The following is a 27,580-nucleotide window of genomic DNA, read 5'->3' on the forward strand; positions in this document are numbered from 1 at the left end:
ACATACCATACACCACTACATGTCACCACTTCGGCGCTAACACCCACCGTCCATATTGAATACATGCTAGGGCTGCGGTATTAGCGGGGGTATTTTTACGACATGTCGGCGGGTCTCCTGGTAGATCAGTAAAGCCCGATTTAATGAAATTCAAATCCTTGAACTGTTCCCTGCCCCAGCCGGGATTCGAACCTGGGTCCGTTAGAACTGCAGGCCACCTCTCTACCGATTGAGCCACCACCCCTGAGCTGCCTTCCTTATTCACGCATCTTCATCATCACCTTCCCCAGGGCTGTTGTTGTTGTGGCCCCGGGCTTACCTGGATGAGAACTGGTGGAATGCAGGCTCAGCTGCCCCATCTTCCGTTCACCACACTCCTTTCAGGGAATAGGGGGAGTTAAGGGATGTTTGTATAATTGGTTAGCAGAACCACCTAGTTATATCAGTGCCACCACAGGAAGACATCCCTCTCCAACACCTTGCGTGGGTCTGCCTGGGGAAGATGGACCTCACACAAAGTTCCTTAATTCTCACTGTCCTTGTGGTAAAGCTGAGGAAGCAGTAAAAGGGTGGTGTGGGCAGTTCTGCCAGATGAAAATACTTGTAGCCCCACACTTGGTTCCTTGGCTGTCAATATGAATTTGGTTTTGGAGAAGGCTTTATGCAGTGGCACTGGTATGACCACGTAGACGAGCCACCTGTCATACAGATGTCTCCTAGCACTCTCCCTGTTTCCCTAAAGCAGGATGGTGGAATGCAGATGGACAACTTCAGCCTGCAGTCCACAGGGTCCAAGTCTGGAAGAGTCTGGGGACACAATGACTATAGAAATAATAGTACCATCTTTGTGTAGAACTGGGTTGGAGATTAGAAACTCGTCTACATTTATGCACTGCCTTGCATGCCATTACTCTGCTTGGTTCATATCTGGATTTTTCTCTTAAATAATCTTAATTATTCTCTCTCTCTCTTGCCCCCCAAACAGGTACTTGTGTCTGTCAGAGACAAGGCAGGAGGCTGAGGAAAGTTGATCATGGATATGGCACAATGGCCAGTCGAGAGATGCAAGGGTGGAAAAGTATGATATGAGGAAAAAGAACTGGGAGGACATAGAGGGCAGGCAGGCAAAGTGTGGCAAGGATGATGAGATCAACTGATACTGATTAAAGAGTGGGGACATGGAAGTCTCAATGAGGTGGAGAGATAGCCAGGGCTGTTGGACTGGTTGCAGGAGGCTTCTTTTATTCAGATTCTTGAGAACCACCACAGGCACTTGGTGGCAGCCATACCATTTATGCTACAGTGCCCCACCTGAGCTCTGAGTAACCAGTGGTGGTTGTGGTGTGTCTCGGTCATTGTTGTTGTTGTTGCTGTGGCTCTAGGCTCATCTGAATGTAAACCTGGTTGACTGCAGGCTGAAGTTACCCTTCTCCTGCAATCCACCATTTGGGGGACAGAAAGGGAGCTCAGAGACACTGGAATAATTAGGCAGTTCTGGTGTGTGAAAGCATCTCACTCAAGCCCCACTCAAGGGAATGAATGCAGTTCCTGGGCACAAGAGTAAGGATAGGTGGAGTAGTACCAGGACATGTGATGTAGTATTGTTGTTGTGGTCCCAGGTTCATCTGATTTTTCTTTTTTCTTTTTTAAAATGGGGAAATGAATTCCCTGAGCTAGACCTTGTTAGATCATATACCCCTGCTAGGTGACGGGAAAGCACTACTTCTCCCAGCAGGGCAACTACCCAGGCAGGGCATGAACTCTCGACCCTTTGGTCTCAAGTCAGACGCTCTACCACTGAGCCACCCTGTCCCCTCAGGTTCATCTGAACATGAACCCAGTTGACTGCAGGGTGAAAATCCCCTCTTGGGGGAATAAATGGGAAGGATCTCTTCCCATTTCTCCCATCTTTCCTGTCACTTCCTATTGCTTTTCTTTCCATTACAGGTGGCTTTACATTGAGTGACAAGCCAAATGGTTTCCTGTAAGCCAAGAAACCATTTACAATGCTGGGTGGTAACCATATAACCAAACCATATGTGCTCCCTACGTGTCAATAAGTGGGTTGGTGGAGGGTTAGAGCCCCTCCCTGTAAAACAAATAACTCAGAGTCAAGTGGCCACCCCTTGTGCGATTGTGGCGTCTGGCAACAGATAGATAGATGTTTGTACAGTATACCCACAGTGGTGCCATCATGTAAAGGTGTCCCTCTCAGCACCATGATACAGTGTAAAGCCTTGATAAATCTGAACATGTGGATTTCTGGCCATTCTGCCCTATTAAAAAAAAAAAAAAAAAAAAAAAAAAAAAATCCATCCATCCACCATCCAATCCTATGCTGCCCCATGAGGAGCGTAGGAGCCCGGGGCCACGCAAGTTGGTCCTAACATTTATGGGGAAAAAAAAAAAAAAAAAAAGACTATCAAAGCACTTTTTTGTTGGTTGTTTCCTTCTACAATCAAATAACATTTAACTGTATAGACATTGACCTGTTGGGATGATGATGATGATGATGATTCTCCTATCAGGTTTTTTCCTGCTCTCAGAACCATACCTCACTCCATTCTTATATGAGAAAAGAGGTCTGTATGATGATGAATACTTTCCAGGATTGTATATGAGGAGTAATGCTTTTACTGACATTGTGGTAGGTAATGGAAGCATAGGTGATGTCTCCCAACTCACTATAATCGTCTAATTACAATGGTTTATACTGGTAGTAAGTGATGCTCTCAGTCAATATGAAGTTTACTTACACTGGTTTTGTGAAAGTATCATCTAGACAGCCAGCATCATGATTTTAGCAACATACTGGTATCCCCACTGAACCAATGTCATGGTGTCTAAAATTTGCATTAAATCCCTTAACACTGCAATTCTGAGTAACCTGACTCTATATACCTGTAGTCTGCTTGCTTTCCATCTGATGGAACTAGGTTATTCCCACAGTTTAAATACTGTGACATGTTTACATAAATTTAAATGAGCTTTACTCATGAGGTACAACAGAGTATCCCTGGATATGTCAAATCAACACTTCAATCTGACTATAGCACTTAGCCATCAAATGAGGTGGAAGTGGTTAGGAATCTTTTTCTGGTTAGAGTAACCATGCTATAATCAAGTAGCTGGTCTGTCTGGCTGAGCAAACCCATCAACCACAGGTAAACAACTACCCCTACAGGACCATCCTGTACAGTGAAGCAATGTTTCCTTGTGGTGGACAATGTCTTGCCACAGTGAGGCATGGGGAAGAGTGTGGTTCCCAGATGGGCATCACATTTGCATCTCTCCGCCCCGTTAACAGAGGCACTACAGCAGGTTCCATATCACCTTAATATATAGTTATATGGTTATCACCTGGCATTGTAAATGGTTTTCTGGATTATAAGAAACCAATGAGTTCATAATTCAGTGCAGAGACACCTGAAGTGGGAATAAGAGTGCTTAAAGGTGACAGGATGGATGGGAGAAATAGGATGAGAAAAAGGTAGACAAAGAAAAAGAATGACAAGGTAAAGGAAGAAGCAGGCAGCACTAAATCAAGTAAGTGAATGTTTGTCACCACTGTCTACCAGCAGAGAAGTTCTGTAGAAAAATACATCAGACTGAAGGGGGTTAAACCACTTCATTCAGAGAAAATAATTTTTATTTCTTATTCCTGCTACACCCAGACGATTTTATTCAGCTCAGAAGAACACCTTGGTAGTGAAGGGTTCCATGAAGGCTATATATATATACATATATATGTATATATAACTATCCCCTCCAGTTCCCCAAATCTCCCCTAAGATGAATAAATTGTCTGAAAAAAAAAGAAGAGGGGGGGGGGGAGCATTTGCTTTAGCCTAACAAAGATCCCTAACCCACTTCATCTCCCCTGATGACTTGATGTAGTCAGACTGGAGGGCTGATTTGACTGGTAACCAGAGACACTCATTCCAAACTTTATAACTAAGACTCACTCAGTTTCATGCAACTACGACTTAGTGTGGTATTCAAGTTGTGGGGTGACCCAGTCCTGTCAGATAAAAACAATCTGCCTCTAAGACTAGCTTATGTTTTTCAGCTTGGAAGAAGTTTTAGACTGACAGAGATAACTCATCACAAACAAATTAAGAAGGTGGAAAAAAGTTTTTTTTTTTATTATACATATAATAACGTAATCATACATAATTATACATATAAAACAACTGATACTCAGCACTGACAGTCCAGTTTGATAATATAGTACAGTATTTGATCTATGGCAAATGCATTAAGAACATTACCATTATATGTACAGAACTGTATATACATCTACCTCATACACGTTAGTAAAATATAAATTTTTAGATCCATTTGCCATAAGTCTGGAATTATGGAGGGGGGGAATTAACTCACTCTCTCTCGCTCTATACAGTATATATATATATATATATATATATATATATATATATATATGTATATATATATATACTGGCCACAAGCCGTGGTATACTTTCTGCGGTATACATTTTTATGTTTCCATTATAAAAGGCTAACCTAGACTGGACATTTTCCAAAGCCACCCTTTTCACCCCAAATCCCACCCACAACCCTCCAAAAAATATCCTACTGACATTCACTCTGGTACTCATATACAGGAAGTTATTAAAAATACATAAGAGAGGTTTCAAGAGATTACAGTAACCCCTTTAATTAGCGAGAGTTACATTCCAAACCCCCTCACTAATTCTTGACGCCTTTCTGAAAAAGACATTTACCAGTAATTGTGTAGCCTACGAACCACTGATACTGTAATGCATTACCCATAAATAAAGTTTCTTGTTAAATCTATTTCCCTGTTGTTTTTAGCTATTTGGCTGTGACAAATCTTGTTTGATTTGTCAGCGCAATGGCAGAAGGGACTGTCCTAAGTGTTTAACTAAACCTAACCTGACCTAGCTAACATTTGTTTTTGTTTGTGTTGGCTCCAACATACTTGCATGCGTCGACCTTGGTCACCTAATGGCGGCTCTCCATGCTAATCCATCCCTGGCAGCTTCCATATTTAGTCCCTTAACCCTGATGTCACACTCAATGACCTCGTCCCACGTCTTTTACGGTCTACCTCTCGCTACCCTACGCCCAACACAATTCTCACTTTCTGCACCCAATTATCATCTCCCATCCACTCCACATGCCCAAACCATCTCAATCTACCTCTCCTCATCACAACATCAATACACCCCAGTCCCAGGTTAGGGCTGGTGGGCTAGGGGTCCCAGATCCATTGCCTGGGCCTAGGACTATGCAGTGGGTGGGGCCTATGGCATGTCTCTCCCCTTCTTATTTTACTATGCATGTCTCTCCCCTTCCTATTTTTTAAAACTGTATCTAATAATTTAACCTAACCTAACCTACCCTACAGTTGGGAAATTGGGAAACAAAATCCATCTTTGAGTATACATAGTATGATTCTTCCACTGCACCAAACAAACAATTGCAGGTATGACTTAAGAGCTTAACTCCTTAATGGCCGTGAGTTCGGAGATTTGCATGCACCCCTGGCCTGCCCCAGAACCACTTTTTAAGTTCTAAAATCAATTTATTTTTCTTAAAGATGTGAGGAGAATCACCTGGTACACCTAGCAATGTGTTTTTTAGCTTCCTAGACCCATCTTGTGATTCGCTATGATTCATGGAAGAATTCATAAAAATAAGGAGCATTTGCCACATGGATGAAAACATCTGAAATTAAGTGACTGCCTGACTGCTTGGGATGGTAGCACAGTCGTGTAAACATACCAGTGACCTTCGTTCCCTTCCCATAATTGTTCACAGTTTTTTATAGCTCGTGCTAACTTGATGTCACTGACACTGGTACTGTAGAGGATTGTTCAACGCCAGAGGTTATTAGGGAGTTAATGGATTACGATACTGTTTGCATCAACACTCTCTCTTTCACGTATACACACAAAAATGAACAAAAGAATGAGAGCTAAAAGTATGTTTAACTTTCAGCAGAGAGACCTTGGCAATTCAATTCATATTCCTACAGATTATTTTCTGCATTTTTTTTTTTTTTTTTTAAGATGAAATTGCTAATTAGTGAAGTTGTTAATTATGAGTTCGGCAATTATGGGGTTCTACTGTAATAAAAAAAAAAGGTTAGGTAACTAACCTGCCTGGCACTGACAGAGGTAACAATGCTCTGTACCATGGGAGTAGCTACCACAGATGCGGGCACAATGGGAGACCACAAGAACACAGTGGAGGATGTCCCCCGCAGCCAACAGGGGTACATATGGATGTGATGTCACGCAACCAAACAGTGCACCAATTGTCTGACATCATCATGCGAGACATTTGACTTTTGGCAGGCTTTCTGAGCTTACACACCAACAACTCATTGTGGTATATCTGTTTGTGTCCGCGGTATATATTCTTTGGTCTCACTGTAGGTGACCATGTACAGTATGTACAAATCTGTGTTACTCGATACCGTGTTACAGGAGGGTGCACTGTATGTATGTATGTATGTATGTGTATGTGTATGTGTATGTGTGTATGTATGTATATATATATATATATATATATATATATATACATAATATCGGATACTGTACAATTATGTGAAGCTACAGAACATGGTGAATGTTTTGGGCGTATCCGATTGAGCCAGGATTCCAGGGGCTTGAATGATGAGAGAATGGAAGCATGGCCCAATGGACTGGGCAAATTTGGGCTGTCTGGACGTTGCTACTCCTCACCCTGCCCTAGAGTGGGAAAGGAGGTCCGGATGATGATGAGATATACATATATTGAGAGAGAGAGAGAGAGAGAGAGAATCTTCATCATCATCATCTGGACCTCCTTTCCCACCCTAGGGCAGGGTGAGGAGTAGCAATGTCCAGACAGCCCAAATTTGCCCAACCCAATGGGCCACGCTTCCATTCACTCATCATTCAAACCCCATTCAAGCCATATATATCCATCCATCCATCATCCAATCCTACGTTGCCCCATGAGGAGCGTAAGAGCCCGAGGCTAGGCAAGTTGGTCCAGACATTTAAGATGAGAGTGACCAGCCTCACTCATCCCTGAGTGGCATTATGTGAGCAATAACCCCAACCACCCCTTGGATATAAACCTTCACCAGCTAAATCCAATTGGAGTGCTGCAATTACCCACCAAACCACCAGGCGCCATAATTTGGTTATATGGTTACCACCCAGCGTAGTAAATGGTTTCCTGGTGAACAGGAAACCATTTGGCTTGTCACTCAGTGTAGAGTCACCCATAGGCTGAAGGAACAGGAAAGAATGAAGGAAGGAAAGACAAAAAAGGGAGTGTAAAATCACCTGCAGGCAGAAGGATGAGGAAAGCATGAAGTAAAGAAAGACAGAAGAGGAAGGAAGGAAAAGAGGGAGGAGAGGAAAGGGCAGACACCTGAGAGCAGCACTACATCGAGTGAGTGGATGGTGAGCGCCCCCCCACATATATATATATATATATATATATATATATATATATATATTTTATGCGTTGTATTTTTTTCATACCCAAGATCCTAACTGATCATCTTGTTTGGATTTCTGTACCTAGATTAATACTGGGCACTCTGAGCACATTCCATATATACTAGCAACTGTACTGCCATTTTCAATGATCTTTCCTATGATACTAGACTTATGGGACATCCTGTACAATAAGGTAACCCCCTTAGCCATTGTACCTGTAAGTAATCTTGTTTTTGTATTCTTGCAGGCTCTACATAATTTTCTTAAGCTATAGTCCATATACAGACAAGCCTGACTTGGAGGGTTGGGGTGGTTAAGTACAGTATATGAGAAAGAGGGGTGTGAGTTGGAGAGAAGGTACTCTAATGGCAGAGGACTGGATGACATGGAGGTGATTCATATGTGGCCACCCACTACAAGATTAAGGCGTCTGGATCTGGACTGAATGGACATGAAAGGCTTTTCAATTTGGAGAAGTTGTATACAGCCTTTATTAACCCTTTTACTGAAGTAGTCACCCTTCAAACTAGAGAAAATAGTCTGGCAGCACAAAGAATAAAACTTCGATGACATTCACGCAATGAGGGAGGTCAGTTTCAACAGCATCACCTTAGCCTTTGTGCAAAGCGAAGTGGCATGGAAGGATTTGTAGGACTTCTTACATAGCAGTTTATTACACATATTACCCCTTAAGATTCTAATGTATCTTAATTACACTGCATTAATACTGACACAGCTGACATCAATAATATGCATGAGGATACTGAGGCTAATATGTAGAATAAATTGCTAATGAAGGGGTTATAAAATCTCCAAAGCTGTTTACAATAACAGCTCTCTGGTGACTTCATTAATCACTCCAAGAGACAGACTTCAAGAAGAAACACAAACACACTGCTCACCTGTACATGGGTAAAACAATCACACGAACTTCACTTCTTCATTCTGAAATAAAATATGAAAAACAATATAAACCAAATGATGCCATGCTTCCTCTTATGGAATCTCCATATTGAGGCTGGCCATGGTAAAACTGATATATTTGAACTGGAGGCTAAACCAAGTGCCAAAAACCAGCTAATTATTTCCCAGCAGGTGCTAGAATCTGTTCAGAACACAGAAAGCTGATATCTATAATACTGTATATGAAACATAGTGAGACTTTCAGCTTGGAGTTTGACTCTATTTTACTTATGACTGAATGCTTCCTGCCACAGGGTGATTCAATACTAGTGCTGGATGGCAATAATAAATCTGAGTTTATTAATATATAAATTTATACATGAGGTTGAAAGTTCTTGAGCGAAGATGAATCAAAGCCATGGCCACCACAGGCGGAGTTTAAACAAAATATATCCTCAGCTACGTTGATCATGTATATATTACGGTCAACCACTGATGTTCAGAAATTGACTTTTTGTTGTGTCATCATTAGATGACAACACCAATGCACTCCAGCCCCATCCTTCCTCTTAACTCTTCCATCATAAACCTAACCCCTCAGGCCTCGCATTCAAGGATGAACTGCACATCCACTGAAGCACCGTCACTTCTGTACATTTGAGCCTATGAATATTGTATCCTCTTTCTTTAATGCCCAGGTCTCGGTACCATACAGCATTACACTCCTAACACATACCACATACAAAGATCCCATAACATGGAGAGACAGCCCTCTCAATGTCAGGAGAGGCAACAGCTCCCTGAACTTCTTGAATTACTCACAGCATCAGATGGTTCGGCTGTTGTGGGAGACGGCGGTGAAAACGACTGAGGAAAGACTTGTGACGCAGGACGGGGTATTCTGCGCCTGGGTCGGAGATCCTTGGCCATCCCAACCTCTTTCAGGTTCAGTCCCAGTGCCCGAGCTCTTCTCCGTGACCGCCAAATCTTTTTAAAAATTATAACTAAATAATAATCATAATAATAATAATAATAATAATAATAATAATAACAATAATAATAATAATAACAATAATAATAATAATAACAATAATAATAATAATAACAATAATAATAATACAGCATTAATAATAATAATAACAATAATAATAATAATAATAATAATAATAATAATAATAATAATAATCCATCCATCCATCAACCAATCCTATGCTGCCCATGAGAAGCATAGAAGCGCAGGACAAGACAAGTTGGTCCTGACATTTAAGATGAGAGTGACCTGCCTCACTCATCCCTGAGTGGCATTACGTGAGCAATAAATCCCAACCAGCCCTTGGATACAAACCAACACAGGCTCAATCCAACTGGAGTGCCTTAAATACCCACTAAACCACCAGGTGCCATAATTTGGTTATATGGTTACCACCCAGCATAGTAAATGGTTTCCTGGTGTACTGGAAACCCTATGGCTTGTCACTCAATGTAGAATCACCCATACGCAGAAAGAATATGAAAGAATGAAGGAAAGAAAGACAGAAATCGAAGGAAAGAAAGACAGAAATCAAAGGAAGGAAGGAAGACAGGAAAGGACAGACACCCAAAACAGCACTACACAGAGTGAACTGATGGTGATAAATAATAATAACAATGATGATGATAATAATAATAATAATAATAATAATAATAATAATAATACTGTAATAATAATAATAATAATAATAATAATAATAATAATAATAATATGAATATGAATATGAATATCATATACATACACCATCTATGATAATAATAACAACAATCATCATCACCATTATCACAGAAACTCTTTTTCCCACCTAAAGACAGGGTGAGGTGGGGTCCAGAGAACAAGAAAAAATCTGACAATGAGATTTAATTAAAGTCTGCCCTCTTAACCCTTATGTTACCATTTGACGCAGGCTGCATACTACCGCGAGCGAGTACTCAGGAAGTTGGCTTCAGTGCCCAAGGCCACACACTAATAGATACCCCCCTGTTACTGCACTATTCCTGTGCACTTGATAGTTCATAAACAATTTATCCTTACACCCTGATTTATGCTTCAGTAACTGTAATTTTTGTTCACCATAATCCTGAATAAATGTACTTGCTTACAGTGTTGAAAAACAGTTCAACCAAATGTAAATTATGCTTTTATCTTATTTATTTGTTTTTTCATTATTTCTCCTAGATATATAATTTCTATGGTAAATGATACCGAGAAAAAGTTGTAAGGAACTTATTTGGCTACATTTTGGTGTATAATGAATTACTGCAGGGTAATTAGGGCCGATTTTACAGAACGCGAAAGGAAATTACCTTACGGGTAAGTAAGGCTCGTAAGATACTGGGGCAGTGGGGCGACGCTGGGTGCGGAATGGGTTGAGTGTGGCGCCCAAAAATCATTTTATAAAAAAAGAAAGAAAGAAAAAAAAAAACAGGGGCCATTTCGTTCAATGCAACCAGCATCGAGTGGTAACAAAGGGTTGAAATGTGTGCAGACGCACCCAGCATCAAGTGGTAACGAGTGCATGAAATTTGCACCGCACCCATAAACACCAAAGAGTGAATTGGGCTACACTCTCATTCACTTACCCTTCATGACCCTGGAATCCTGGTTCCACAATGATGTTATGCTGCCTCTTAAGGAATCTCCAGAATGATGCTGACCATGTACAGCTGATGTTTTCCATAGACTGGGTGTTTAACCATGTGCTAAAACCAGTTAACTACTTCACAAGAGTTACTGGAAACTGTAGGGAGAAGGAAATCTCATCTGTGCTATAAAATATGTGACACTGAGAGAATCTCACTTTGTACTTCGGCTCTTTACTTGTCGTTGAGTTTCCTGCCTAAAAGTGATGACTGTGTAAAAATAAATTTCACTTATCACTCAGTGCTGAGTCCCCCCAAAGCAGCACTACACTCACTGAGTGGGTGGCAAGCATCCCCAGCTACTGCTCCAGTTTCTCCCTCGTTGAAAAATACAATCTGACAATAGCAAGTATGTATATCATGCAAGGAAAGCCATTTCTGAACTAGCGAACCGAGTTACACAAACAGACTCACGATCAATTTCCCTGTCGTACCTGAGATTCATTTTCCCTGGAAAGGATGCGCAAAGGAGAGAATAAAGTCATCCCATGTTTCTTGTTCCTTAAATATATATATATATATGTATTATGACTGTGGACATTGCTACTCCTCACCCTGTCACAGGGTGGAAAAGGAGGTCCGGATGATGATGATGATGATAATGATTTTATGACAAGAAAATTAACATGAAAAGAAATAGCTATCCCTCATCTTTTTTTTTTTTTTACTTTGCTGGTTTCAGATAAGGCATATCATGTGATGATTTCACAATTTTTTTTCATTCATTCATCATCTCATCCTGTGCTGCATCATGGGGAGAGTAGGAGCCCGGGACTAGTCATGTAGGTCCTGACATTTCAGATGAGAGTGACCGGCCTCATTCATCCCTGAGTATCATTTCGTGAGCAATAAACCCCAATCACCTTTTGGATATAATCCTGCACAGGCTCAATCCAACTGGGGTGCCTTAGTTACCTACTACACCACCAGGTGCCTTAATTTGGTTATATGGTTACCACTCAGCATAGTAAATGATTTCCTGGTGTACAGTAAACCATTTGGTTTGTCACTCAGTGTAGAGTCACCAACAGACAGAAGGAAAAGGAAATGATGAAGTAAAGAATGACAGAAGAGGAAGGAAGGAAGAAGAAAGGAAGAGAATTTTTAAATATTGTACTCTGTAAATACAATTTAAACATGTAAAGTCTCATGTCTGGTGATGTTCTGAGACACTGCAGGGGGTTTTAGGTTATCACATTGTTAAATTATGGCTGTGGTGCCTTTATTTGTGTGTTTTCTTTATTTGAGGCATGGCTGTTCCCAAACACCTTAAAAAAAACAAGGGATGACAATCTGTTCTAGGGGGATGGACAAAGAAGGAACTGTGCAGAATCTGGCCAAATTTCTAGCTCCTCCTGTAAAAATATTTAAAGTTATGACATGGAATTGATTGTAATTATGTCTGAGAACCTCATCCCTGTATAGGTATTTTGTGGCACATACAGAGCAGTTCATATACTGTATTATGCATCACAATTCTCAGCTGTACAGGAATGGCTCAGTCTGTTGGTGTGAAGTGCAGATATTCTGGTTTTTGCAAAAGTTCTATGCAATCACAGCAAATATAACTGCACAGACTATAGTATGAAAAGGGTTATGGGAAGCTGAAATCGATGCAGGGTAGACACTGGTAATGATGACTGAGCCGTCCACCCCCATACAAGAGGAGTGGGATGCATAATGCTGTCTATGGCCCACTCAACTTCTTACCTTAATTTTATGATCATCACTAACAGTGATAAGCATCTCTGGGTCTCTGGGATTAAAGGCCACTGCATTTACGACATCTTTGTGAGGCAGGCGAGACAGACACACTCCATAATGACGCTCCCACACATATCCATGCTTGTCCTCGGCACCACTGCAGTAAAAACTTCATCTAAAATTTCTTTATTAAACTGCATTCAGGTTATTCTGTCTCTGGTCACTGTATCTATCTATGGCCAGATGCTTTAATATAAAAGGGGCTGTGACAAATAATTTACTCCATGTCGTTCTGTCCTCCACCATCAGGCTGCCCTCCTTCCAACTCACACCAAGCTTATTCATATAGGCCTGCCTCTCCACCCCCTACCTCTATATCATCCTCAGTCTCCCCACCCCCTTCAATCTCACCCACATATGTTCGAGATGATCATTCATTCTTATCTTCATATGGCCAAACCATCTCAAGGTAATACAGTAATACCTCGATATATGATACCCCTAGATGCGATACTCTGGCTTAACGATGGGGGTAGAAATACCACCATACCTCACCTAACAATAGCCAAACCCCAGTTTAATGATTAGTTGTTGTTTTTTACGATTCTGATGATCTTTTAGACTAAATTGTGTGATTAGGTTGATTTATAAACTGTTTTTAGACTTAGATTAATGTGTTTTTGCCATAGGTGGGGTGAACATTGTCATTTTGGGGTACAGTTTACTAAACTTGATTTTTTTTCAAGGCTTATATTTGACAATTTTCAGATTTTATTTGTGGGTTGGCTTCCTTGACAGCTGTCAGGCCATGTAGATTGGCTTTAAACTTGTTTTTGAGCTCATTTGGGTGGGTTTTGGGCTTGGGTGGGGGGGAAACCCAAGGCTAGTAAATGCTCCACATTACATGTTAAAAGTACCCCAGTATAAAATGCTCCACCTGATGATGGGGTTTTACCTAACCAATTACATCGTTAAACCAGGGAATGCCTATACATACATACATACATCATCTAATCCTGTGTTGCCCCATTCTAAGCGTAGGAGCCCGGGGCTAGGCAAATTGGTCCTGATACTTAAGTAGAGAGTGACCAGCCTCACACATCCCTGAGTGGCATTACATGAGCAATAAACCCTAACCACCTCCTGGATATAAACCTACACAGGCTCAATCTGACTGGAGCACCTTAATTACCCACTAAACCACCAGGCATCATAGTTTGGTTATATGGTTATCACCCAGCATAGTAAATGGTTTCCTGGTGTACAGGAAACCATTTGGCTTGTCATTCAGTGTAGAGTCACCCATAGACAGAAAGAAGAGGAAAGAAAGAAGGAAAGAAAGCATGAAGTGGAAAGAAGGAAGAGAGGAAAGGGCAGTCACTACATTGAGTGAGTGGATGGTAAGTGCCCTCACCTACTACTTTAGGGTAATACAAATTGTCTAAAATGCCATCAACCCTTCTAATAGTTCTAATAGTATTCATTTAACATATGTTTAGTATTTGCTTACCTCGCTACGTACTGGTGAGAAACATCTAAAAATATGAAGAAACATTCATCGTTTGGCGTGTATGCTTTGTGAGACCGCAACATGGTTCCAACCTACAAAAAAAAGTGTTGCAATGGCATTAATATCTTGGATCTGGCTGACATTATCTTCATAATATTTTTACTGTTACTACAATTCACTCATGTTAACTAGGCAGTGATTTTCATCCTTCTGCAGTATACAATATCTCCTGTTGCTAAACAGGCAGAAAAAGCCAATGCTACAGTTCTAAATCCTATCCATAGCACTTCTTTGTGACACCACATTATAAGGTTAACCTCTTGATACATATTAACAGTCAAGATGGAGAGAAGGTAATTTAGTTAAGTAATGAGACTACAGGGTATACATAGTCTTATTCAAATGGGAAAAGCCTCTTATTCTGAAGGGGTTAATTAAGGTTTCATCAGACCACTTCAGTTTGAAAACTCTCTCCCAAGTTAGAATAAAACATTAAGAGATGGCAAGTAATATGGTAACAACAACAACAACAACAACAACAACAATAATAATAATAATAATAACGTCCTTGGACTAAATCAATTTGCTATTTTCTTCTTTCTAACTTTATGTGATTTTGACCCTGTCCCCCTAAAAAGAGAATGATGGATTGCATAAAAAGGGCAGCTTCAGACTACAATCCACTGGGTTCTCGTCCAGATCAGGCCGCAGCCAAACCAACAACACAAGTAACTGTTGTCCCCCAAATTACTGATCTCGTATAAATGACATAGGAATTCTCCTTTCCCCACTTTTACCAGATAGTATAAAGAGGGTGGTGCTGATGGTGAAGTGGCCAGAGAAATTATGATTTGGTGAAATACTAACCTCTGTTAAATTTGTGAGGTCAATAACATGTAAGTCAATGCCTTCAGCAATGCGTGGAGGGCTGAGTGGAGACTCTATTACACAGTTGGCTTGCCAGGGACGACTATTAACATACAGATACCTAAGTGGTAGGGAAAAAAGGGAGGGTTTAAATATAAGAATTCTACCAAAACATGCAAATGACTGGCACAAGCTGTGCAGTATTAAAGATGTAATGAAAATATAAAGGATGTAATCATTTTACTATACTGAACTTATGTCAACAGCTATCATTCTTTGAGTCACATACTTGAAACATCCTGCACACTTTACAACTGTAAGTTAGTACTGGAATTAATATACAATACTGTTGTGCAACACTTTTATACTTCAACACTTAAACTCCTACTTCTCAATACTAGCTTCAATGCCCCTGCTACTTTCATTCCTTGCTGCAAGTTTCCTTTCATTTAATACTTCCCACCATCTTGATTCACATCAGCATTATCATTATCATGCCTTTTTTCCACCTAAAGATGGGGTACGGTAATATCCAGAAACAAGGAAAGAGACCCCATAAGAGGGAAAACTATTAACAGTATGCCCAGTGAAATGGGCCAAACAATCATTCAAGCTTTCTGAATCCATGTTCCACCTCGCAAGAATAACAAGCTACATACTGTATTCATTTTTTATTATCCTACACTTCCTTCTTGTGAAACCATCTCTAGGGAGTGGCGTCAAGCCACCTTCCACGCCAATCAGCCAGTACAAATGGTGATGAGAGTGATTATGTCACAGACTGAACAAAAAGGTGTGTAGATTGCTTATTGTCTCCATTTATAATTCCTAATGAGGCATGAGCACCTTTCCTGAGGTTGTTCTTTAAAATGAGTGCTCAGAGGATACAGAGCAAAGTTTATGATCTCTGTATAACTGGGTGGCTCAATTCCCCAATTATGCTTGTGCCACCATATGAAGGCGTCATTCTCCAGCACCACGTACAAGGGTGGTGACACAATGTAATTTACCATTGCTGATGGTAGTAGTGATTGATGCAACCAACTTCCTCTTGTCTCTTATTTCCTGTACTATGTTGCTATTTCCTCAGCCCTGCTCTGTCATTAGGTTGGCCAGCTTCCGAGTATTTATTTTCATGTACAGTCTCATATACAGTATGATCAAGCACAGCACTTTCCTCCCTAACTAGGGTTGTATCAATATGGATTCCCAAATATCACTGCTCTGTACATGCTGTGGCACAACAAAGGTATACTGTACAACCAAGAACCATAAGGCTTCCAAATGATCACCAAAGGAGGAAAAAAATGACCACAACAGGGTAAATGATATTTATAAATCCTTACCTGTGGTCTGGAGAGAGCCCCATACCAATTATATGACCATTTAGATCGATTAAATGATCAATGTGGTCAAACCTCTCTGCTACAGATTCGTAGTCCAGCCTGCAAAAGACAAAACATTCAATATTAATTGCATTACAATGAAATATTACTTCTGTTGCTATATCATATAACCAAATTATGGCACCAGGTGGTTTAGAGGGTAATTAAGGCACTCCAGTCAGAGGCTGGGCAGGTTTATATCACAGTGACAAAACGTTCAGATGTATATATACGTCAACGGGACACGACGAGTTAAACTTGAACTTGACATACATACATCTCGAGCTGACACATTATGATCTCTCATTCCACTCTGCCATACTTCACTCTTCAACAAAGTAACTCCTTCCCTGCATCTCCATTGCCCATTCATGTCCACATTTTACACCCTCCCACTCCTCCACTCTGCCATACTACATTCATCAACAAAGCAACTCCTTCCTTGCATCTTCCTCACCCATTCATGTCCAACCTTACACATTTTACACCCTCCCACTCCTCCACTTCACAGATATATACATACACACATACAAAAAATGATGCCATGTTTCCTTTAAAGAATCCCCATATTGAGATTGGCCACAGTAGCCTGCTGTTGATGCTTTCTATGGACTGGGAGCTAAACCACGTACCAAAACCAGCTAATTACTTCCCAACAGTTGTTGTGAATTGGATGCACCCTGAAAAATTTTTTTTCCCCTAAAAATTTTTCCAAGAATGACTTCCTGGAGTTTCTCACACATTCACCAGGACACCCAGCATATGCTGTCAAGGAACAGAGCAAGAAATAGGCAAGTTACCGAGACACAGCTAAGAGGAAAGGGATGACTTTGTTCAAAATCATGAGTTCTGAGGACCTGACAGGTACTAGCCTGGGATAAAGAACACTGTACTTTTTTACTTTAACCTGGCCAAAAACTGCCATCTCTTCATCTTGAATGCTGAGTTGTAACAACAGATTAACACTAGAATATGATGGTAGTCAACATGAAGTGCTAAGGAAATGATGCAGAGACCTTGTATTGTCATTTTCTGCCACTGAGCTACATGACATAAGCTGGAAAAAAGGACAAAAATCTGGTGCCAAGTTAAGGTGAAGGAACTACAGTCAAGGAGGGGTTGATATGAATATCCTAAATGGCTTTGATAATTACATAACACTTTTACCTTACCAGTTTACTCTGCACATTATACCTCACTATCCTCTTTTATGTTACTGAAGCAAAACTATGTATGTATCAAAACTACATAAACAACACATAAGAAAAAGTTAAGACGTAATATGCAAAATAAATCACTGCGATAGACGTGAGAAGTGTGAACACTGGGGGTTGGGTTGCAAGAGGCAGATAGAAAAAGACTTGGGATGAGGTCATAGCCTCGAGTGTGACTTCAGAAAACACTGGGGGTAGGGTTGCAAAAAGATAGATTGTAAAAGACCTGGGATGAGGTCATAGAGTGTGACCTCTGAGATAAGAGACTGAATATGGAGGCTGTCAGAGACTGTGCAGCATGGACAGCTGCCATCAGGTGACCAAGGCCGAAGCATGCAAGCATGTTGAAGTCTTTATAAACAAAATGAAAAGAAAAAGGTGCTGCACAGCCTCCCATGCCACATGCCACCAAGAATGCAGTCTTCAGCATTTTCTCCATTGATGAACTGCTTTTGTGATATGTCCATCCATTATGCTTTTGCTACAGGCCTTGTATGACAGCAAAGTTTCCTCCAGGGACTGTGAGATTATTAAACTTATGGATTATCTGGTACTAAGCTGAGAGATGAAACTGTAACTGTAATTTCATCATCACTAGTCAAGAATGAGTGGAGAAGATATGAGTTACTTGGCAGCAGCATGTAGAGTTACTTGGGGAGAAACACAAACAAATGAGGAATTTAAGGCACATTATGGTGTTGACACAGATCTACAAAGTATTACAAGTATGAGAGGCAGACTGACCGACAAATGGATAGATAAGTATATACAGATAGGGACAGACAGATAAACAGACAGACAGACAGACACAACAAATAGACAGACAAATAGTACTGTACAGTAGGATCTCACCAATAACGCCTAATTGGTGCCAGAAAAATGCCGTTATTAGCGAAAACGTTATTTGCGTGACATTAAAATACATGTATAAAGGGTTTATTGGTGCCACCACTCCAGGACTTTTATCCACTTTTCCCACCTGGAGTCCTCCTATCACTACTTTTTTTTAGCTGAAATAATAAGATTAGTTATTAAATCATCATGAGTAATATAAAACTCACCTTAATGGAGTTATGAGGTGTTTGGTATGATGATTGTTTCGAGGCTTGTGCATGGATGCTACTGCATCGTACCCCCTGACCCCTTGCTGGCCTCGTCCCCACTCCTGCCTCTCACGCCAGGGTCACCCACTTCCATCAACATTTCATCAAACCCCATAAAGTCAAAATCTTCAGAAAAGTCCCCAATGTCATCAATGTCATCATCTACTCAACCCTTCTCTGTTGTTCTTCCTCAGCTGGCTAGCTTTGTGAAAGAGAGTGAGTGATGAGTGACTGATGGCGGGCATTCACTCGATCGTGATAGTGTTTCTGGTATTTTCTTGAAATCTGATTTACAAGTCCAATCATTAGTCATTAATTCTGATGGCTGCTCTCTCTCTCTGTCTCAGCAGACTTGAGTTGTGGCTGGAGTGCCGACCAGGCATGTTTAATGGTTGCCAATGTTGTATTATTCCAGGCATTGACAAAGAAATTTACGGTCGGCTGAATGTTATATTTCTTCCAGAATGAAGCAACAGTCATTATGTTAGGGGTTGCAGGTATGCCAGGTGGAGCAGGTGAGTCATGTGGGGCTGTGGAGGTGGAGGAGGAGGAAGATTGTGAGTCAGGTTGGGCAGTGGAGGTGGAGGGGATGGCAGTGGGCGAGACAGGGGAGGTGGCGAGGGGAGGATCCTCCATCTCCTCCTTGCTACTGCTCACATTTTCGGCGATTTCCTTCATCTTTTCTTGTTTGTCTGTTTCATTCCTCATCTTTATATGGACATATTTGCACTATAACAACTTGGCATTCATGAAATAACTGTTATTCAAGTGAATCCAAAAGGTATTTTAGAAACTGGGTATCTATTCTAACTTACCGTTATTGCCGAAAACATTATTGTCGAAATCGTTATTGGTGAGATCCTACTGTATTTCGCATTCAGAGACTTAAAACACCTACCAATTAGGTTCCTGAAAGAGGCCAAGATTTCTTAGCTCCCTCTGGTGTTCTCGCTGCTGTATTCTTTCCCTTAAACATGGCCCAACCTCAAGAACGGTGGGAATTGAAAACTTCTTTATTCTCTTAAAACCTGAAACAGATTGATATATATGTCTTTTAATGACCATGTCACTGGGATGAAATGATCATGTGGTACCCTGATCAAAGTAACATAATCACCCTCATCATCTCTGATGCCTTACTCTGACCTGGAAACTCCCCCAAATGGGACCGATGTTACAAATAAACCTCCTGGCTACTATATCCTCACACAGCTCTCTCAGTCTCTCAAAACGTTTCCCTTTCTCTTCTTTCTCTTTCACCAGTACAGTATATGGTACTGCTCCATTCTTTTCTTCCATACCACATTATGCCACCATAAAAGGAATATGTTGGTATGTTAAAGATTAAACATATAAGAATATCTGAAGAGTTTATTCTGGCAGCCTAATTTGTTGCTGTTGTTGCTTAACTCCAGCCATCTGGCTGAGCAGACCTGTTGACCACATCTCGTGTCAGAGATGAATGGACAGAGAGACTGACTAGAAAAAGCAATGTGAATGAAATGAAGGGAGAATGGGGGAATATGGACGTTGAGGATAATGTGGATGGGTGGAGTGAAGTACCTGGTACAGTATATGAACGAGAATTGTATGAGACTGAGGCAGGACACCTTGATGGTGGAGAACAGGGAGACATGGAAATATTCTTGCTTGTGGCAACCCCCCATAATTAATAAATCTGGGTACACCTTAACATATACAACAGACAGACAGACAGAGAGATAAATGGAGGAATAGGTAAGCACCTATCTGATGAGGCAACATATAAACAAATGGATAAACAGACAAGACAGATATTAATGGATACGTCAAGAGATAAACAGCTGCATACATAAACAGATAGACAGCTGCATACATAAACAGAGAGACAGAAATGTTAAACATCAAACCTATGTGGTGAAGAGAAAATGTCTTTTATCCAGTGGTAAATATGAGAAACTTATCCCTATCTTGTGCCACAAATGTGTGGAGAAAGGTAGATAGGTAGATAAAGACAGATGGACAAATAAATACAGAAAGATAGATGAACACACAAAATGATAAAAGTGCTAAATCTCAAATCTATTTGGTGAGGGAAGTAAGTGGTAAATATGAGAACCTTGTCGCTATCTTGTGCCAGGGGCAAAAGGAGTCAGAAAGGTGCATTAGATTAGGAGATAGCTTGACAGACAGATGGATACATAGAGAGCAATGTTAAATATCAAACCTATCTGGTGAGGGGAGTAAGTTTTTGATCCAGTGGTAAATATGAGGAACTTGTCCCGATCTTGTGCCAGGGACATTGGAGGTGCTGGCTCTCCGTCATCCTCCCAATCCATCATCACCTCTTCCTCTTCCTTCTCTCCATACCAGATGTGATTTTTTGCTTTGCTGTAAGCTGCCTGGAATTGAGACATGAAGCTGTAACTACATTTCCACCACCACCACCACCACCTCCACCACCATTATCCCAGTGTCCACCATCATTTCTGAATCTTCCTTCTCCCTGCTTTCTCCCTTCCCTCCACATAATCATCATCATCAGTAACATCATCATCATCATCATCATCATCATCATCATCACTTCCTTCATCGATCTGTCTCCTTGTTTCCCACCACATCGTTATAACATCACAGACATCAGCAAAACAGCACTACTCTGCCAAGTTCTTGTCTGGTATTTGCAAGCAGTACTGCATCAACAGCATACAACGAATGTGAGATATTCCATCCATCACCATTCATTACCAATGCCATCCCCCTCTCCATTACTTGTGTTTTTACTTCTCTCATCACCCCATCCCTATATATATTGAACAACCATGAGGACATCACACAACAATGTTGCATGCCCACACTGATCGTGAAACATTCACTTAGATGCCCATTAACTCTTACACATGCTTCACTACCATTGCAAAAACTCTTGACGGCATCTAGCAGCTTACCATCTACACTGTACATGAGCAAAACTTTTCAAAAACCTTCTCTGTCCACTTTGTTGCATGTTTTTCCAGATCCATGAATGCCATAAACACCTTTTGGTTCATCTCACAAGCCATCTCTACTATCTGTCTCACTGCAAATATCTGATCGACACATCCTCTGCCACCCCTAAAGTCACCCTGTTCATCACTCACTAGGACTTCTGATATATCTCTTACTTTCTCTAAAATAATTCTTCCATATACCTTCCCTACCACGCTCAATAAACTTATGCCATGATAATTCTTGCATTCACTTCGCTCACCTTTATTTTTGTACAGGGTTACAATCACAGCCTTTTTCTACTCTGCTGGCATGGTTTCACTCATCCATGCCTTCTTACATATCTCCAACAAGCACTTAATTCTGCTTCATTACACTTTCTCCACTACACTTAATCATCTCTGCATGCACCTCATCAACCCCAGCTGCTTTCTCATTTTTCAGCTGCTTCACAGTGCTCTTCACCTGTGCAAGTGTCATGTCTCCTGGTACTGCATTCCTTCTCTGCACACCCCCAAAACCAATCAAGTTTACAGCCGCTTTGCTCTCTCTATTCCCATTCATCAGGCTTTCAAAATATTCTTTCCATCTGGTCCTTACTTCATCTCCCTAGGTTAATAATCTACCACCTACATCCTTCACACCATCACATTTCTTTCTGCTTTCACTTCTACATATCTGTACCTCTTTCCAGGATAACTTCCAATTTTCTGAGTAGTTTGCATTCATTTTTCTTCCTAGTTCATCATTTACCTCCTTCTTTTTCCTCTTCAACAGTTTCTTTACATGCTTCTTGCTCTCAATATATTCAGTTCTTATTTCAATTGAACCCCTGTCCTGCAACCACTCTAGCCACTTCTTCCTCTCTTCCTCGAGACAATGGTATTAATTATTAAATTTATTTGAAGCAGCTTGTACATCAACAGTATTTCAGTTTGTATCTGTGGTCCTCAGTGATACATTTTGAACTTGGCCAATTAAGTTTTTGAGTTAGAAACTAACTCTCAGAACCAACTGAGTTCCTAAGTAAGGGAGTAAATGTACTGGAGAATATCAGAGTTAGTTTACTTGGAAATGTCACCAGAGTGAGGAGCATTAGTACACTTGGTGCACTCAACTACAACCCTGCTATAGTCATGTCATGGGAAGCAACATTCTAACCACTACACTGCAAAATTATTTGCATCATAGCTTGATTGTGTGGATAAAATGCAAAATGAGAAAGTGACTAGGAGACTGTATGTGAGTGTGATGGGGGTTGGGGGAAGATGAACCAGTGAGACTGAGGATGAGGTGGATGGATGGGGTGGAGTAGTATATGGATGAGGCTGGTGTGAGTTGGAGGGCAGGCTGCCTAATGATGGAGGAGAGGGGTACATGGAGGCGATATGTTTATGGCCACCCCCTCTGAGATTATGGCATCTGACTAGAGTTAGACAGACAGACAGATCATAAAAATTGGGAAAAAATTCATTAACTGACATGCAATATTTTACTCACAGATATGCCACTAGAATGCGGACTGGTACCCTCAGTAGGATCCACTTCAGCCCTTCTGTAGTCATTTGTATAGGTGATGGGGCTGGTGTGGGCAGACTCAGGACTGCTGTTAACTGCCCCATACTCAGTGTGAGGTTGGCTGGTGGGCTGTTTGTCCTTGGAATGAGACTGTATTCCAAACTCGCCAATATCTCGGTGGGAAGGTGGATTACCCCTCTCAACAACAACCTGCAATGGGAGGACTATACTTCTTTCACAGTAAGTTGACCCAGACTTTTGTCCTTTTGTGGCTTATTTCACGTAGGGTTGTGGCAGATTGAGATGATGCTATTGTTATACATCCTTTCCACAGAACTTTGTGAACAGCACAACATTCTAATTTCTTAGAACAATTCAGAATTCACGATGGAATGATGGAAATTTTAGACCAAGTTAAACTGAAAACCGTATAGCTTCAGATCAAATCAAATCAAGGTTGGTTTGGAGACTGTGTCCTTGGGATTGAAGTGAGACTGGCAAACATCAAACTTGCTAGCACCTCGTTGTGATGGCGGACTGCCCTCCTCCACAACAACCTGGCATGGGAGGATAAGCTTCAAATCAAGCCAAATCAAATCATCCATCCATCTTCAAATCCAGTATTACCCCTTCAGAAGTGTAAGCATCCAGGGATAGTCTACTTAGTCCCGACAATGAAGGCAAAAGTGACCAGTTGCTCTCTCTCAAGCGGCATTCTAGAGCAATGAATCCAAATCCCCCAGTGGGTCACATCTGGTTGAAGTACCTTAACTCACTACACCATCAGGCACCTGAAATCAAGTCACATCAAATCAAGGTTGGTTTGGAGGCTGGAGTGGTAGGTGTGGGCACTCACCAGCCTCTCAGTCGATGTAGAGCTGCCCTCAGGTGACTGTCCTTTCCTTTCATCCTTCCTCTTTTCTTTCCTTCCTCTTCTGTCTCTCTTTCCTCTTCCTTCTGTCTACAGGTGACTCTAAACTGAGTGACAAACAAAATGGTTTCCTTTACATCGGGAGACCATTTACTGTGCTGGGTGGTAACCATATGGCCAAACTATGGCACCTGGTGGTTTAGTGGGTGATTCAGGTGCTCCAGCTGGATTGAACCTGTGCAGGTTTATATCCAAGGGATGCTTGGGGTTTACTGCTAATGTAACACCACTCAAGGATGAGTAAGGCTGATCACTCTCATCTTAAATGTCAGGACCAACTTGCCTAGCCCCGGGCTCCTACACTCCTCATGGCGTAACACTGGATCGGATGATGGTGATGGAACTTTCTTGGACTGGGACCAAACTCACCAATATCTCAGTGATAATCAAGGACTGCTCCTCTCTACAGCAACCTGCCAAGGATGATCAATATTTGTTTCAGTCTAACAGTCTAAAATTGCAATCCTTCTTATTTGAATGCTGAGCTGTACCAGGATATAAACACCAGAATATAATGCTAGTCATGAAGAACTGCAATAAAAAAGATGTGGATCTGTACACTAAAACAGTACAGTAGTCCCTCATAGTACGCGAGTTCAGCATTAAATCGCAGTCTACCTCTAATACCAATACATCTCTTATGTACCCAATTATCACAAACACTCCACAAGATGGAATAACAGTGGGAAAACTAATCAACTGAATGCCCATTTGCCAAGCAAAAATGGACAACACAGTCAGTCACTCACCATTTAGATCTCCCAGACTCCTGCCTCCACCTAGCAGACCTGGCCACCTGCATTTTCTTTTCTTCTATTTCTTTTTCCATTCTTTTTTTTTTCTTCTGGCAGTGCACTTCACATCCATCCAACCATTCATGACCCAGTCCTTTACTGTCCCTTCACGAGCACAGAGTTATGGGCTTTGCTAACTAGTCCTGACATTTATGGTGTGATCCAACCATTCATGATCCAGCCCTTTACTGTCCCTTTATGAGCACAGAGTTATGGGGCTTTGCTAACTAGTCCTGCCATTTATGGTGTGTGTCACCAGACATATTCTCCTACTTGCAATACCCTATGTGAGCAGTAATTCCTAACTAAACCTCAGACTTCACTACATACACCTGGAACTGTTGTTTGTGCTGTGGTCCCACATTCATCAGGATGTAAACCCAGTGGACTGCAAGTGAAAGCTGACCTCGTCCTGCAGTTCATCCTCCTCCTTTCAGGGAATAAAGAGAGCCAAGGGATGCATAACCAAGCAGCAATGCCACCCAGCTCTATCAGTGTGACCACACAGAGGTATCCCTCTCTAACACCAGCCATAACTCAAACTAAAATTGTACCTCATTCTCCTTCTTCACTTCTTCTGTGACCTCCACTGGCAGTGCATGGGAGGGCTCTGGTGTCAGACAGTTGGCTACAAGGATAGTACGAACGCTGGATGCATTTCGGTTGTAGAATTTGTAGAGTCTGCTGATTATGGCCTCATGTTCTGAGCTGTTCTCTTGGCTGGCCTTGTTCAGCCAGATTACACTTGTACTCACCTGAAGAAAAAAAATAAATAAATAAAACATTTAAAAAATGGTTTTTGTCACTACCTATATCATTCACTAGAGTAAAAAAAATCTAGCTTGCATTTTTTTCTCAACACACTCACAGGTCACTGATAGAGATGGAGCTCTTCCTGGATCATGGAGAAATAATAGTTGAATCAACGACAAAAAGGAGACCAACCTATTTGTGATTGTGTAAATGAGTGCGTGACTGGTGGTCCTGTCGGACAATAGTTAAGGAAAACCGCGGTTTCGGTCATGAAAAGAACAAGACATAGTGGAAATAGAAAGGCTCCATATGGTTGAATCATGGCGGCAAAGGAAGGTGCTTTGTTTACAACTGGCGAGAGAGGATTTGAGGGCTTTACTGAAGAGGATGTGGGAAATGGAAATATTAAGTTGAACCAAACAAGAGTAGCAGAAGTAGAGAAAACAGCAGAGAGGAATGTCCAGGAGATAAATGAGGTATGGACAGTAAATAAAGGGTTAAAGGAACAGGCAACAGAGCAGGAAAACGAGATCACAATTCTACGGAATAAACTGGAAAAAGTTTGTACATGCAGTGAAGAACAAAGAAGAGAAGGTACGGAATTAAAAGTAAGCAATGAATCTGCCTCTAATGAAATAAAACAGCTTAAGAGTGAGAATAAGAGGTTGGAAGAGGAAAGGGACAGGATGAAAAGCAAACAAAATGAGTATGAATCCAAATCAAGAATACAGGAGGAGCACATTAAAGAAATCAAGGAGCAACATAAGGGGTGGAAGAAAATTCAGGAAGAAGGAAATGTAAATTTAAAAGAGATTATAGGACAACAAAGCAAGGAAAAGGTAGAGAGGGAAGTGGTCAGGGTACTGAGAAGCAGAGAATCTTTAGTTAGGGATGTAGCAGATAAGACAAAATGTGTAATAATTTCAGGAGTTAAAGAAAAACGTATGACATTAAGATCAGAAAGAAAATGAGAAGAACTGAATGAGGTTAAAGAAATAATATCAGTAGTCATGGAGGAAAACAATGGAGCTCAAGAAGAGATTGAAGAGGTGTTTAGGTTAGGAAAGTACGAGGAAGGAGGGGCAAGGCCACTGAAGGTAAAGTTTAAGTCCCAAGCAACAGGAAATGAAATTATCAGTAGAACATGGAAATTATCAGACAAGGAAGGGTTTAAAAATGTTTGGATATGGAGAGATGCAAATGAGGAAGAAAGAACTAAAATCAAGGAGTTAGTAAAGGAAGCAAAGGTAAAATACGAACAGAGAACGATGGAAGAGAAGACAGTGTTTTATTGGAAAGTCATGGATCAGAAATTAAGAAAGTGGTACCGACGGAGAGAAGGAGAAAAGAAGGTATAAAAAACATCAAAAATAATGTGAAGGTGGCATATACTAATGTTGATGGTTTAATATCGGCAAGACTAGAAATCAACGATTTTTTGAGGGTACATGAACCTGATGTTATGCACTTTGTAGAGACCAAGTTAACAGAAGATACTGATATTCATATAGGAGATAGTAAATACACACTGTGGAGAAGAGACAGAAAAGATAAAAATCGGAGGAGTGATGATAACAATGAAGAACAACATAAATATAGATACCGTGGAAATGGGAGAAGGCAGGGTCGAAGTGATAAATATGAAATTAGAAACTGGAGAGAATAGCAAGAGAGATATGGCAGTACTGTATGTTTCCCCAAGACAAGAGCATGGAGTGATGATGAATACCAGGAAATGTTGTCTGACATAGGCAGCAAAGATTCGTGGGGCACT

The 27,580-nt window shown here is 40.9% G+C and overlaps 1 protein-coding gene across 1 annotated transcript in view; it reads right to left on the reverse strand.

Annotated features, from left to right (window-relative positions):
- Positions 1-7,875: 7,875 nt before the first annotated feature.
- Positions 7,876-27,580, reverse strand: part of Fbw5 (F-box and WD repeat domain containing 5) — a 33,812-nt gene continuing 14,107 nt past the window's right edge. Inside the window, exons 8-17 of the mRNA XM_080270800.1 lie at positions 25,608-25,808; positions 23,311-23,538; positions 21,050-21,224; positions 19,742-19,871; positions 16,488-16,586; positions 15,142-15,262; positions 14,275-14,366; positions 12,771-12,921; positions 9,210-9,374; positions 7,876-8,429 (exon numbers count right to left, since the gene is read on the reverse strand). Of these exons, the coding sequence (XP_080126926.1) occupies positions 8,406-8,429; positions 9,210-9,374; positions 12,771-12,921; positions 14,275-14,366; positions 15,142-15,262; positions 16,488-16,586; positions 19,742-19,871; positions 21,050-21,224; positions 23,311-23,538; positions 25,608-25,808 (1,386 nt within the window). The 3' untranslated portion in view covers positions 7,876-8,405. The remainder of the gene's footprint in view (positions 8,430-9,209; positions 9,375-12,770; positions 12,922-14,274; positions 14,367-15,141; positions 15,263-16,487; positions 16,587-19,741; positions 19,872-21,049; positions 21,225-23,310; positions 23,539-25,607; positions 25,809-27,580) is intronic.

The sequence above is a fragment of the Coenobita brevimanus genome, chromosome 43 (assembly GCF_032717465.1).
Source record: "Coenobita brevimanus isolate Jiangsu-jjx chromosome 43, ASM3271746v2, whole genome shotgun sequence".
NCBI lineage: Eukaryota > Metazoa > Arthropoda > Malacostraca > Decapoda > Coenobitidae > Coenobita > Coenobita brevimanus.